At 35.2% G+C, this 16,508-nt stretch overlaps 1 protein-coding gene across 1 annotated transcript in view; it reads left to right on the top strand.

The window, feature by feature from the left end:
* PTPRQ (protein tyrosine phosphatase receptor type Q) overlaps positions 1-16,508 on the top strand; it is a 245,430-nt gene that overhangs the window by 151,966 nt on the left and 76,956 nt on the right. Inside the window, exon 34 of the mRNA XM_081796296.1 lies at positions 16,211-16,332. Within this exon, the coding sequence (XP_081652422.1) occupies positions 16,211-16,332 (122 nt within the window). The remainder of the gene's footprint in view (positions 1-16,210; positions 16,333-16,508) is intronic.

Genomic DNA, 16,508 nt, shown 5'->3' on the forward strand with positions numbered 1-16,508 from the left:
TTTAAGTCCCAGGGCAACTGGAAGTTAAGTGAAAGGGTACTATAATGAATGAAGCAGGCTGTTATTTTTTTTTATAATATATGAAATTTATTGTCAAATTGGTTTCCATACAACACCCAGTGCTCATCCCAAAAGGTGCCCTTTTCAATGCCCATCACCTACCCTTCCCTTCCTCCCACCCCCCCATAACCCTCAGTTTGTTCTCAGTTTTTAAGAGTCTCTTATGCTTTGACTCTCTCCCACTCTAACTTCTTTTCTTTTTCCTTCCCCTCCCCCATGGGTTTCTGTTAAGTTTCTCAGGATCCACATAAGAGTGAAAACATATAGTATCTGTCTTTCTCTGTATGGCTTATTTCACTTAGCACCACACTCTCCAGTTCCATCCACGTTGCTACAAAAGGCCATATTTCATTCTTTCTCATTGCCACATAGTACTCCATTGTGTATATAAACCACAATTTCTTTATCCATTCATCATTTGATGGACATTTAGGCTTTTTCCACAATTTGGCCATTGTTGAGAGTGCTGCTATAAACATTGGGGTACAAGTGCCCCTATGCATCAGTACTCCTGTATCCCTTGAGTAAATTCCTAGCAGTGCTACTGCTGGGTTATAGGGTAGGTCTATTTTTAATTTTTTGAGGAACCTCCACACTGTTTTCCAGAGTGGCTGCACCTATTTGCATTCCCACCAACAGTGCAAGAGGGTTCCCATTTCTCCACATCCTCGCCAGCATCTATAGTCTCCTGATTTGTTCATTTTGGCCACTCTGATTGGCGTGAGGTGATATCTGAGTGTGGTTTTGATTTGTATTTCCCTGATGAGGAGCGACATTGAGCATCTTTTCATGTGCCTGTTGGCCATCCGGATGTCTTCTTTAGAGAAGTGTCTATTCATGTTTTCTGCCCATTTCTTCACTGGATTATTTGTTTTTTGGGTGTGGAGTTTGGTGAGCTCTTTATAGATTTTGGATACTCGCCCTTTGTCCGATATGTCATTTGCAAATATCTTTTCCCATTCCGTTGGTTGCCTTTTAGTTTTGTTGATTGTTTCCTTTGCTGTGCAGAAGCTTTTTATCTTGATGAGGTCCCAATAGTTCATTTTTGCTTTAATCCCCTTGCCTTTGGGAATGTGTCAAGTAAGAGATTGCTGCGGCTGAGGTCAGAGAGGTCTTTTCCTGCTTTCTCCTCTAAGGTTTTGATGGTTTCCTATCTCACATTCAGGTCCTTTATCCATTTTGAGTTTATTTTTGTGAATGGTGTAAGAAAGTGGTCTAGTTTCATTCTTCTGCATGTTGCTGTCCAGTTCTCCCAGCACCATTTGTTAAAGAGACTGTCTTTTTTTCCATTGGATGTTCTTTCCTGCTTTGTCAAAGATGAGTTGGCCATACGTTTGTGGGTCTAGTTCTGGGGTTTCTATTTTATTCCATTGGTCTATGTGTCTGTTTTTGTGCCAATACCATGCTATCTTGATGGTTACAGCTTTGTAGTAGAGGCTAACGTCTGGGATTGTGATGCCTCCTGCTTTGGTTCTCTTCTTCAAAATTACTTTGGCTATTCGGGGACTTTTGTGGTTCCATATGAATTTGAGGATTGCTTGTTCTAGTTTCGAGAAGAATGCTGGTGCAATTTTGATTGGGATTGCATTGAATATGTAGATAGCCTTGGGTAGTATTGACATTTTAACAATATTTATTCTTCCAACCCATGAGCACGGAATGTTTTTCCATTTCTTTATATCTTCTTCAATTTCCTTCATAAGCTTTCCATAGTTTTCAGCATACAGATCTTGTACATCTTTGGTTAGATTTATTCCTAGGTATTTTATGCTTCTTGGTGCAATTGTAAATGGGATCAGTTTCTTTATTTGTCTTTCTGTTGCTTCATTATTAGTGTATAAGAATGCAACTGATTTCTGTACATTGATATTGTATCCTGCGACTTTGCTGAATTCATGTATCAGTTCTAGAAGACTTTTGGTGGAGTCTATCGGGTTCTCCATGTATATTATCATGTCATTGAAGCAGGCTGTTATAAGGCAGTTGGGAATGGTGGAAGCTGTGACAAATTAACAGAGAATGTGCTGTCTAAAGTCTGATGAGTGTCCTATAAGCAGGCCGTGCTATCAGGACTTCTGATGTTCTCAGAGAAATGGGAAATTTAGGTTTTTTAAATGTGAAAACATTCCATTTCTTGCTTGTGATAATTATTTTTTAATATAAAAGCATTTAGTTGTTCAAACTAAGCACATCAGTAGCCCAGATCTGGCCCGTGGAAGCTAATTTGTAGCCTTTGGTTAAAATAAACGGTGTGCCTGTGCATCTGCTAACACTGAGGATTCCCATCCTACTCCTTACAGTCATCTCACTCAGATAGTACCTGCTTTGGGGCGCTACGGTGAGCCAGCAAGTGGGCTCTCCGCATGCATCATCTCCTCAAGCACTCCAGATATAAGGCTAGATGTTCAATTAGCATAGAATAACGATTAGCATGATTTATTCAGAATCTGGTAAATGAAACAGTAAAGTTGAGGTTTTAAAGTATCCCACATTCTTAATGTGAAAATTTAGGAATTTTTCCATTTGAATATCATTACTTCCACCCTAGTTCCCCCTCCTCCTTACCCCCTTTTTATATCTATGACCCACTTACTAGCATTTAGTCATTTTCAATTTCCTACTAGTACATTTTGCTCATTTTGGTCTGAAAGAATAATGGTAAAGTATTGCAAACTTTTCACAAGCAGTGTGAGGTTTTTTGTTTTTTTTTTAAATAGCATTATTTTCCTAGTTTTACCAGGATGACTTTCTTTGCCATTGGTGGTTCGTTGGTTGGTTGGTTGATTAGTTCTTGATGCAGTGGAGAGTAATCATGGCTTTTCTTCATGCCAGCTTCCTGGTCTTTAATTGATGACTAATCCATAGAGTGCCTCTCTATGGAGTACTAATTTGTCTTTTATCCGGTATTTTTCTTCCCTCTGGATCTACTATCTCATTGCTACAATTTGAATTCACCATCAGAGAATACTTAGGTATGAAGACGTTTGTCAATATATAAGTAGGTTTTCTATACTACTACTATTCCCTTCCTCTTTTTTTTTTTTAATATGAAATATATTGTCAAATTGGTTTCCATACAACACCCAGTGCTTATCCTAACAGGTGCCCTCCTCAATACCCATCACCCACCCTCCCCTCCCTCCCACCCCCCCATGAACCCTTAGTTTGTTCTCAGTTTTTAAGAGTTTCTTATGTTTTGGCTCCCTCCCTCTCTAACCTTTTTCTTTATGCTTGAGAGCTGATTTTCTACTCTGTTGTTTATCAATAGAATAAAAGAGTTTCCCTATGTTAATTCCAGAGTATACATAGAGAATCACCTTTCTACCATGGTAATTAAGAAAGAAAAGTAAAAAGGGGCTCCTGGGTGGCTCAGTTGGTTAAGTGTCCAACTTCGGCTCAGGCCATGATCTCGCGGTTTGTGAGTTTGAGCCCCACAGCAGGCTATGTGTTGACAGCTTGCTCAGAGCCTGGAGCCTGCTTGGGATTCTGTCTCCCTTTCCTTCTGCTGGCCCCGCCTCCCTCGCCTCCCCCCCCCCCCCCCACTCTCCCACTCACACTCTGTCTCTGCCTATGTCTCTCTCAAAAATAAATAAACATTAAAAAAATTTAAAGAAAGAAAAGTAAAAAGATTTATGTATTTCAGAATTTGTGACAACATGATTTTTCTTGGCATTTTCCAACTTACTAGCGTTTCATCTGAATATCTATATGTGTGTGCGAATAGGAAATTGGGTAAGTTACGAGAATGAGAATGAGTTAGTTACTTTTTTGGTCTCAGGAATAAAGAAGACATTTTTTCTAAATTTTATATATAAAGAAAAATATGGAACAATCAAATTTGGGTTGGTTTATTAAAACATATCATTATTTTGAAACTGTTGATTTTGCAAAGAAATAACTTCTAATCCAATTAACTAGAAAACAGAAATACATACATACTTAGAGATAAGAAAGTAGGTAAAGCTAGGAATTTTAGTTGATTTTAATGTGTGTGTATATATTGAATTTATATACACGCATATCTGAATTTCATAATTATACAGTGAAAGAAAAATTTTATTTATTAAGCCCAGGAGACATAATCTGAGATTACATTTGATGTGAAAGACAAAAGACACTACATGTATTATTGCCAGATAATGTATATGGTGAACTAACATGTGATGTAAAAATAAAATAAAATAGTCAAGCAACAAAAATCTCGAAAAGTAGTAATGCTTTTTTAAGATAGAAAGTAAGTAAAGATTAGATATTTATTCTGAACATTAAAGATGAAAAGCATTAAAGATATTTTGCAAACATAAAAAGTAACCTGAATGGAAAAAAATAATAATTTTAGTATTATATATCATTATTTTAAAAAGTGTTACGTTCTTTAATAATAGGGTATAAGAAGATAAAATGATTAAAATGAGTAATTTCTCTCAATTGTAAGAAAGACTAAACAACAATATAAATTAGTATAAATCACTATTTCAGATGTGTTATTTGTAATGGCATCAAGTTGCACCCAAGCACTTAGTAATAAAACCTCATATCAAAACCTGGAGTTTCTTGATAAGGAGCTAGAAATTAATGGCTAGTTTGCTATCAACTTTTTCAAAATTGAATAACTCTAGACCACCCAGTCTGAACGATAAATATAAAATGTTCCAAAATGGCGTATAGAATAAGAAAATATGTAATATTAAGTCTCTTTAAGCTTGTAAAGAAGAGCACCCAAATTGAAGATCCGGGAAGCAAAGTGAGAATTAACTTGGGTTACTTTCTGAATCTGAATCTACCACTGTAAACTGGAGTGAATAAAGGAAACAATATTCAGCCAACTCAAGCTAATATTTCTTTCTCCCACATACTCTGATCTAGATAATTGAAGCCAAATTGCTTTTCTCCTTAAGTCATCTGTATAATAGCCATAACTCTCTACTTCATGCTGAGTGTGTATAGATACAAACATAATCACAAAAATTACAAATGACAGAAATATTTAACTTGAAACATTAAACTCTTGCAGATAATTTTACTCATCTTTTTTTTTTCTTCTGATTAACCCTTATACTCAAAAGCAATTTGAGTTGTGTGTGGGGGAGGAATGTAGAATGAATGGAAAGCTGTTAAATATCTCCATGGTGCACAATAAGTACTTATAATGCTGAGGAAATGTACAACTTTAAAAGAGTGTGGGTGTGAAATTAGTATGGAATGAAATGGGACTCTCATAATGTGCATCTCCTATAGACCACCAGGACTGGAAGACAGCAAAAAAGGAAAATTCCTGGGGTAACACTTAGGTTGTGAAAACCACAGGATACCATACTCATGAGGAATTTTAACTACCCAAACATCTGTTAGGTTAAAAAAATTCAACAAAACATGCTTCATCAAAGAGGCTTCCAAGGAATGCAACTTTATGATCTAAAAAGAAGAAAAACCAAATAGAGGGCAAAATACTCCTTAACATTTTAAAAAATAAGAAATGGTTACTGAGTTAATATATATTCAATTATTTTCCTTAATTTATTCTAAATGGTATAATGTACTTATAATGTGATAAGTGCTATCATAACAAAGGTAGGTATTATCCCTTCTATAAAGAAGCAATTACATAATGGCAAGAAGAGATGTTAGCCAAGAATAAATGGGAAAATATAATGCAAGACATAAAGAAGCCCATTTGGTGACAATGCATTTTTAGAATGGCTCTAACCTGCTGACACTAGAGGAAATGGATATAATTTATTCTAGACATGATGATTGTACTTCTGTGAAATTGTTAGATGCTGTTGAAAGTCTTCTCAGTTAGTTGCCTGAGACTCTCAAATGTGTAGTTCAAGAGGACATCTCTCTTCTAGACCTATGTTGAAGTTACTGGTATGACTGCTTACTTCCACACACATGTCAGACCCCATTATTACCATTGCCCCTGCCCCACTGCAAACCTTCCCTACGTGTGTGTTCCCTGTTTCAGTGCATTGTACCATCGTTCACTTAATTGTTCAAGCCAGTCATCTAGGAATTATTCTTAATTCTTTCTAGCTATCCCTCACTCCCAAGTACATACCTGAGTCTTACTGAATTTACTTCCTGAGTATTTCTTAAATGTGATTTTCTCTGTTAAGAGTCTCTAAATCGAAACCCTTAAAATTCATTTCGTAGAGGGACGCCTGGGTGGCTCAGTCAGTTAAGCGTCTAACTCTTGGTTTTGGCTCGGGTCATGATCTCACAGTTCATGAGGTTGAGCCCCACATCAGGCTCTGTGCTAACCGTGCAGAACCTGCTTAGGATTCCCTCTCTCTCTCTCCCTCCATCTCTCTCTCTCTCAAAGTAAACAAATAAACTTAAAAAAATCATTTCCTAGATTATTACAAAAGTTACCTAAATGGTCTTTCTGGTCCCATTTTCTCTACCCTTTACCTGAATCTAGCTTTGGAATATACATATCTGACCATGTTATTCCTCTGCTTAAAATCTTTGATAGTTTCCTATTTTACTGTTGTGTAAAAAATCATACTTTTTAGTATGCTCTATAAGATCATCTATGGTTTTGCATTATATTCTCCATACATGCCTTGCTCTATCTGTTTTGTGCTCCAGAATCTTTGCTATTCTTTCTTACCATCCTGTCTTCTTTTTGGAGACCAGCTTCTTTTCTTTAGGTTTCACACCAAACATCTCTTTTACAAAGCCTTCTATGAGTTCCTCTTTCCACTCACACATCTAAAAATTGTTTCTAAAGTATTGAACATATTGCTTCATAATTGTTTCTCTCTCTCTCTTTTGTGGAACTCTGAGCTCCTTAAAAGCAGAGATGACTAGGTGATTATGTTATATATATATGTTTCTACCCTCCATGCCTACTCAGTATCTAACACTAAATGAATATGGCATTTGGACTCAAGGAAGACATTTGACTTAATGTGCAAGTTTTTCAATGTCCAAAATCTCCATTGCAAAGTAGTTCATATTAATTACTTTCCTCAATTTTTTTTTTGGTCTATAACTTGTCTTTCAAATACTTGCATGGTTATAGCCAAAATTAAAATTCTCCCAGTTACTGTCCATGTTTAACATGTTCAGCTTCTTTTATTTCACAAAACTAGTCTATTTTATATTGCTGATACTGTTTTTATTTTAACTTTTATTAATATAGGGAGTATGATAACTGCATGTAGGAAAGAAATATGCATTTAATAAATTGAGAAATATTTCAAACAATAAAGGAAAATAATGCATTCCTATTTTAGAAGCAGTAACAGTATCTAAACAATTAACTGAGGTACTAAAGTTAATGAATTTGTATATTAAGGTGGGATCATAAGAGATTGATAGTCCGTGAAGAAAACAGAGGAGAATAACATCTAAATTTGGGCTGCTAAGTATGATTACAAAGAAAGGATATTTGAGTGAAATCATAATTTAAAGGTCATAATAGTGAGCATATAAAATTAAAGGATTTAATAGAACATCCCACTATATATTTAACTCAGAAGGGCTTTTGGTAGGTTATTAAGCAAGTTTTCAGAGTTTAAATAAAAATATTTTGAAATTCCATTACATAACTACATAGAATGTGTTTTTCAGCAAAATCAATAAAAATAAAAGGATTTTATAAAGATCATCAGTTATTTTTTAAATCATTATCACAAGAAAAAATTGAGAAAAAATATCTTTCCCCTAAGTATAGCTAGCTGTATTTTATCCTTCAAATATTCAAATGAATTCTCTGACTTTCTCATCTCAAACTTCAAATCTCATGTTGAATTATATTTATTTGGACTCTCCTGAGAATCTTTTTTCTCTTCGTTCAGAAAGAAGTGTGAAGTTAGGCTTAATTCTTTGTGATTTTCAGTCATTAAGCTCAGTTCAGGTCTGCCTCAATACTAGGCCCTGGGTCAACAAAAATTCAGCTTCATTTTCTTCTACATTTACTAAGAAAGTTGGGAGAACTCTGATTTGACTATGGAAAACTCCCAAATCTGAAAAGACCATATAATTGCTATACCTAGTAGTTTAGGGCACTTTTTGGTTGGGCCCAGTAACTGAATTGAGAGCCCTTGGCTGGGTGGTTAAGAATAATGACAACAGCTTATCAAGTGTTTGTTCTGTGCTGGTTCTGTTCTAAGAACTTTATACACATTGGTTCATTCATGAATTTCAGTTATTTCTAGGGTAGAGTCTGTGCTCTTAGATCTTAACTAGGACTTGGGTAAAGCCTCCTGATGACATGAAAGTACCATAAAAAAGAAGCAGAGGGGTGCTAAGTAGGATTACAAAGAAAAGATATTCAGGTGAAATCATAATTTAAAGGAAATAATAGTAGGCATACAAAATTAAGCTGTTTACGAAAGCTTCCAACTCCATATTTAATGTCAAAAAAAAGTTTGCCAAACCTTAAGCAAGTTTTCCAGAATGTAAATAAAAATATTTTGAAATCTCATTTGCATAAGCAAATGCAATGTCTTTTTCAGCAAAATCACTAAGACAGTGAAAAGAAATTTTAAGGATTATCACTATGTGATATTATTAACTTTGACAACTGGGACTAAAACAGACCTGGAGATATTATACAAGCTTCTAGTGTATAATGCAACTATTTCTATTCCCAAACACATTGGATGGGACTTTTCTTTACACTTTTAGTTTGTCTCTTTACTGATACACCTGATAGTTATTTTACCCTGATTATACCTGCATACAATGAAGGGAAGGATGAAATAGGAACATTTATCCTGGCCCCAACCCTCCATCATGGTGATAGCCTCATCTGAATTATTCCAAGCAGTTCCTTCACGGAGCTTCAAGTTACTGTAGAACTGATGATGTTTTCTTACGTTCTTATGGAACACGATGGCCTGTTATTACTCTAGGCACAATGGAAATGGGAGGGAGTGACAGTAGGGAGAAACCTCTTCATAGTTTTTCCAGAATAAATGGAAGGTAGGAGGAGACCACTTTGGGGAGTGTGTGTTGGCTGCATGCATATTTCCACATCTATCACCACAAGATCCCAAACCCTCCACTGCTTCCTTAACTATCACAAAAGCAGTAATTCAATCCCTATCCAGCCTTCTGATTCCGTGAAGTCTGGGGTGTGACCGCAGAATGCACTTTCCTAACAACTTCCCAGATAATATTGATGCTGCTTGTATGAGACCATATTTTGAGAACTGTTGTAGAAAGTTATTTTGTAGACGTAATGCTATTCTAGAAAAAGATGTATTTTCTGATCCTAAAAACAATAGTACTAATATTAGAATACTTTTATTCTTAACTGGTTTGGCTAGTATTAGAAGTGAGAGTTTTATGTATTTGGTATTTTTTTTCAACTTAAGCCAGATTGAAATGACTCAGAAAATTACTCATTACACATCACAGAAAATGGTCATTCAATGAGGTCTAATACTATGGGCATCTATGAATCATTCTCAGTATTCATTAAACAGTCTGATTAGACAGATTCTTAGGCTGATAATATTTGCCTTTGTGATGCTATCTTGCTGTTGGGAAATCTCACTATAAAACAAAATTAAGGTCTTGTGGAATGGTAGGAGATATTTTATACACCAGTCATAGTGTCCCATAGGAGACAATGAGATCACCAGAGTTTAGAGAAACATTAAACACCAAGAAAGGACAGCTGATTAGTGTAGTATTGTAACCAGTAGGATATGCCCTGAGATGCTCTTGGCCTGCATAAATATAGTCAATCTAATTGCTAAATTTCTTTAGGTCCCTTGATGAGCTGAATTATTTAAAATGTAAGGAATCTACTTAAACCATCCAATTAGATTTCCTCTAGTCCTGAGAGACATGTAAAACTTAAAGCTAATTTTTCCAGGTGTGCTAAGTCAAAGCGAACTCAGTCCCAGGGGCTAATACTTGTATATGCTGAGGAAGAATGGAGTCTCTCATTTATTGATGATGGTAGGTAGGAATCTGGTGATCCACTGTACCAAATCCTGAAACCAAAATACCCTGAAGGGTAGGCCCTTAAAATAAACTTTTAGCTGAACTTAAATGATATACAATTTAAATCACATGTGTAGAGAGCTCTATATTTTCTGTCTTGTGAGTTGTCAAATCTTTTGTTTATATTTATTCTTTTAGGAAAGTCACTCTAGCATGGCACACTAAAAACTATACAGTATTTTATACAACATTTTTCATCATTAAATTTTCAGGGATCTGCAAAAGGCAAAGTTCTAACAAGTTTTTGAATGTGCTTATTCTGAAAGAATAGTATTAGACATACCAAAATATATGGTTCTTAATCAAACTGGCATATAGACTTAGGGGCATTAAAACTCTTATATGTACTAGCCAAAATGATGGTCTATCCAGACTCACCTTTCAGCTGACACACTTAGCACGGGGACACAGATGGATGGGAAAGATGACCCTGACCCACATAAGACCCACATTCCTGTGCAAGGATAGAAGCATGATAATCAGGAAATTATGGTTGTTAGTTACAGAAAATGCATTATTGTGAAAACCAGGGGAAAAGTGCTTATGAGAGGAAGTGATTGGATTATGGGGAATGAGAGAATAAAGATAGATCATTCCTACTGAGTAAATTGCTGTGATTTATAAGAGAAAGGGTATAGTGATATCTTGGCCCATTACTGACTAGATTCATTTCACAAACAATCCTAAATCAGAATGTGACAGTTTATGGAGAGACAAACAAAGTCTCCCAAAGATGCTTATACATTGCTAAGCTTTTAAAGTGGCATATTTTCAACTCTCTATGCCTTTAGGATTTAAACTTCCTTGGTTTTTGTGGTTGACATTTATAATTGTAATTTTGCATTTTCCCTTATGTGACTCTAATAATAGTTTACTTCACACTGAAATAAAGAGAAAAAAAATACTGGTTATGTTTTATTATGTATTTTTGGAATTTTGACAGTTTCCAAAAGAATATTACCTAAAAGAAATTTCAAAATATTATATGCTTAGAAGTACACTATAATATTTGAGACACTATTAAAATAATTAGATGTTGTTTTTTAACAGACGAGCAATTTGGTTTTCTATTTATTTCTCTTAAATTACCTATGAATTAAATGAGTATCTTTAATTGCTTTATACAGATGAAATAAGTAATTAGTTACATATTATATTATATAGTATGTTCCTATGTCAGTTTAGTTATGTATGTGTTTACTTTTATTTATTTATTTTTTTAGTTCAGATTTAGGAGTTCTTATCCCATTATATTCTAATCCTTCATGAATACAAATTGATATAATACATTCTAAGAGAAATTTTTCACACAGGATTCAACACTGGAAACACTTGTATAACAAAAAACAGGCAATTTCATCAAATTTACTGAAAACACAAATGCTGTTTAGAGTGATTATTTCTTTAAAAAGAGAAAAAATAAAATCTTTGGGAAAAGTTCAAAAAGTGTCATTAAAGCACAGCTCAGTGAGGGGCTAAATATCTTGCCTTTTGACAATTATTGATTAGTGTATAGAACTTAAAATATTTAGTAGTGTGAGTGGTTAGTGTGTGCCATGAATGCTCTTTAAATGTCATTTTCCTCTCAGCTCTGCTTGGAGTAACAGGCACTCCCTGATGAGGGTTTGATTACTCGTATTTAAGGAACGATTGCAGGGTTGACATTTTACTATGGAAGACAAGAGTTGAAGCAAGGCCTCAGTACTGCTTTCTGAGCTGGTCTACAGACATTGTAGCTTGCAAGACTAGCCAAGGTTTCCCTTGGGAAATGGTTTTGGATCTGTCCTCACTCGAGACCCAAAAGATCCAAACTACCGAAAACAGGAGATGTAGACATATTTCCTTGGAAACATTTCCAAAGACAAGCTACTATCCACATAGTCACAGAAAATCCTCAGTAAACTGTGTGTGTTGTCTGGGCAACAATAATGTACCATCTTGCCTGCCTGCTAGAATGAGTTTGGTTTAAAGGTTAGTCGTGACAGCCATTGAATTGGTATACTTTATAGAGGTATATGAATTCGATTCTGGAGATAATATTTCCTCTTTTGATCTAATTAAATTTGACCCATCTTTCTGGTATGAGTTAGATACCAAGTGTCAAAATCTATAGGGCTCCTTTAGACTATGAAAATATAGGATGGCATTGTCTTTTTGTCCATGATAGCAGTTCTTACAAAGACCCTAGCACTGGTCTTAAAGGCCCTACACAAACCTGTCCCCATTTCCTCTCATACTCTCATTCTGACCTGGCTTCAGGATCACTGGAGTCCTTGTTATTCCTAGAACACACCAGGCAAAATCCTGCCTCAGCAACTTAGCATTAGCTATACTCTTGTCTGTGACACTCTTCCTTCAAACATTCTCATGCTTCTTTACCTCCTTCAAATCTTTGTTTTAATGTTAACCTGCTTAGAGAGGCATACCCTGACCACCATATTTAAAAGTAACTCCCATCATCATCCCCATTCTTATTACCCTGCTTCATTTTTTATCATAGTGAATATCATTTCTTAGCATGGTATATAATTTACTTAAATATCATTTGTCTCCCTCCACTAAAATAGAGGTTCTATGAACTTTCATCTCCTTGATTTTCTTCTCTATCACTGGCACTTCAAAAATGCCCGCCGTGTAGTAGGTGTTCAATAAATAGTTCTTCAGTGAAGAATAGCTGTTACATTCTAGAAGCTCTACATGGATAGGTCCACAATTACTTCCATCACTTTTATAGGCTTTGTGTCTTCCCAGTGTCTGGCATGCAGAAGGTGCTCAATCGATATTTGTTAGTTGGATGAATGTATACATTTCATCCAAAAGCCAGCAAAACATTTGGGAATAAATAAAGAGAAAAGGAACCTAAAATATGTTCTTAAAATGGTATACTTTAAATTTGTTGGCTGTGAGTAAATTGCTCCTTTCCACAATGCTTCTTACAGACCTGGAAGGCAGGTTGTGCAAGAAGATTAATAAATGTTAAATAATAAAAACAATTATTAATTAGTGGTTGTCTTAATAAATTTGTACTTCTAGCTTATCCCCTTTCACAGAGTCAAAAGCAGAGGATAGGTCATTAAAACCTGCAAATCATCTAATATTTTCAAAGCGGATTTCTCCATGAGGAAAGTGTGCAGTAGTGATCAGTAATGGTATACCTTGCCCTGAAGCCTATCCACTCCTCATTTAACATTGTGAATAAAGAGATTCAGGGATGCTGTTTGTTACATTGCTACTTGTTAAGGTGGGCATAACATTTCTAAGGAATATCCAGCTTGGAAAAGAAAGAGGGTTGCCACTCTTAAAGATGAAATATGTTATTCTCTTAGGGCATCCAAAAACAATTATGCAGGTGGCAGGAGAGCTCTCAGCTCTCATTTGTTATGTGTAATTATCTAAATGAATTATGCTACAATTTGAGGCACTTTTCAGAAATCTAGGATCATAAAATTAAAAGTAATAAAGTCTGAAGATCTCAGAATATACAGGTGTGTTAGTGCTGGGATTCCATGATCTCTCCACATTAGTTACCAGAGAAATCACGTTCCCAATCCTGTTATCATTATTAGCGCCTTACAGCTCATCACATCTCGGAATCCTGAAGCATCCCCTTTTCACTCTCTCTCCTGGATGCCTCCTTAGGCCATATGGACTAGATCTCTGAGTCATTGTTCAGAGAGTCAATGTTGCACAAGGATCTGAAAAGATACATGTAGGAAGAATATGTTTGGCATTTTCCCACAGAAACTTCCCTATACAGGTTTGCTATGGTTGCTAGATTCCTCTGTTGTTATTTCTGAATACTGTTTTAAAATATTTTAATGCTACTACTAAAATATATTTTTATGGGCTGAGTCAGGTACCTAAATTCCACACATAATATCTCTCTTGGAAGTATATTCTAAGTGCTAATAAAACATTCATAGTTTAAAGAATTGCCACTACTATTAACATTTTAAATAACTATCTGATACTGAAATACACCTTTTGGCTCTCTTCAGAGCATATGACTCACGTGAACCAGATAGGCTTGCCATGTTTATGCTATCCTGATTTGTAAGGAATTATCTGAAATGTAAAAAAAACAAAACAAAACTTTTCCATCCTGGTCCTGTCTTCTAGGCTTATCCTTCAAACCGTCAGTGAGGCATTTCAGTCCTTGTGAATGTCTGACTCAATGAGTACAAATAGAAAATTATTATCTCCTTCCATAGTCTTGTCCCTACCAAAACCATTATCTGTTCCTGAATATGTTGTTGGTGTGAATTCTATGAGCATTCTCCTGATTAACATGGGAATTAGTTTTTGCTACATATTCTATGTCTGTTTTTATCCACATATAATCAGCCTCAAGTTAAAACAATTTTTTTTAAATTAAATTTTCTAAATAGCTCCAGGATTCATCTCTTCCTATCTATGCCTAGTGCCACTATCCTAATTTAGGATCTCATCCCATCTCATCTGGCTTTTTGGAAATAGCCTCTCTGGGCTCAGTGCTTCAGAGCACTTACCTTTTTCATAGCTACCTGAGTTTTCTTCCTAAATCACTAGAAAAATCATTCCTTTTTCCAAAACTTTCAATGACAATCTATTATTTAAAGAATGAGCTTCACATTTATTTTAATAACCTGTCTTAGTTCCCAAAGGACTACTTGAGGTTTGTTCCCTGCTATATTGCTCCACGAACACCAGTCTCTCTATAATAATCTGTATTCCTTGAATTTAGGGATTCTGAATCTTTTTTGTACCATAGATTCCTTCAGCAGTCTGATGAAGTGTGTGGACCCCTTCCTAGGATAAATTTTGAATGTATAAAATAATAAACATAAGATTACCAAGGAAAGCAATTATACAGTGATAAAATTCTATCTGTCTGTGGACCCTGCTGTTTATGTCTTTGTGGCTTTGGCTGTGATCCTTTTAGCAAAGAAGTGCCCCTAAACCTGCTCCTCTGATTATTGAAATCCTTCTCATCTTTCAAAGCCTGTTCAATTCCCATCTCCTCTGTGCAACTTTACCTAGACTCCCTCCTCCATCTATACTCACCACTTCACCCTTTGCCCTCTCATAGTCGATTCTTTGTATTTCTAATTAGTCTTTATCTTAACCTTGCCCTTTATTATAATACATTGTACTAATTGACAATGATGGGCCAAATACTAAACTAACTGGCCACTTTCACACATTTTGAATTCATGGTTCTTTTACAACGCTGTGAAATATGCATCTGAGGAGGAAACTGAGGTCCAGAAATTTTGTTGTTTGACCAAGATAACACAGTTTTGCTCTTATAAGTTATTCGAGGAAACGTATGTTTTAACTTCTTCTTTATACCTTCTCAGGATCTGTGGAATAATATTTGTTCAGTAATGTTTGCTCCTGTGGATTTAAAAATCAGAAATACTGTGAAATACTTATCTCCCAACATTTAATGTCCTAAGAATTGACAAGAGGCCATAGGAGGCCAGAGATACGCACAACAGTGTGCCTAGTTCAACGCATGTCCCATCAAGTGCGACTTAAATCCTTCTTAACCCTCCTAGTTCCTAGCGGTTTCGCAAACTGAAAATTTACACAAGGGTTTTCGGTAGTCAGTACCTTAAAATATTATCTCTTGTTTTGCACTCATGATTAAAAAAAAAGCAACAGTAATACAAATAGAACAAATTAAAGAATTTGGAATCATAATGAATGCAGGAAATGTTTACATTTGTGATAATATCATTGGTATAACCTATTTCCTATGTTTCTCCCTCAGTGAAAACAATAAAAGCAACCCAATTTTAAATATAATTCCCTTGTGCCAGTTTCACTTTTCTGTAGTCAAACATGTTTCCACAGGTTTTCCTAAAACGATATTCTTAAGCAATCTATTTTTAAATAAAAACTTTTATTCGAAAAGATTTATTTTGCAATAGTAAGACTTACATGTCAAAGTATTGTTTTGAGTTCAGAAATCATATATTTATGATCATTTGTCTCTCATGTGGAAGTTTATGTATAGTAATTATATTGCAAGAAATTACTTCTTTCAATTTGCCAACGCCTTTAACATGCTGTGAACTACAAAATAATGTATAATTAATTCATTAAAACTATCCTTTTTTCCTGGCCTTTTCTATTATTGTATTGTAGCGAATACTAACTCAAATGTCTCAGGGTAATTGATTTTCTATTTCTATAGCTCCAGATGGTCCTCCTGAAAATGTGTATGTGGTAGCAACATCACCTTTTAGCATCAACATCAGCTGGAGTGAACCTGCTACCATTACTGGACCAACATTCTATCTAATTGATGTCAAATCGGTAAGGCATGTCTTACCTTCTGCAAAAGGCGGTATAGAGAATGATTAGGAATATACATTTTGGAATCAGGCTATTTGAATTGTAATTCTAGCTCTGTTAGACCCTAAACGCATACTGAAGCATATACCTAGGCAAACACCCTGTGTGTTCTTCACTATACACATCTGTAAAATAAA

Source organism: Panthera onca, chromosome B4, assembly GCF_046562875.1.
Source record: "Panthera onca isolate mPanOnc1 chromosome B4, mPanOnc1 haplotype 2, whole genome shotgun sequence".
NCBI lineage: Eukaryota > Metazoa > Chordata > Mammalia > Carnivora > Felidae > Panthera > Panthera onca.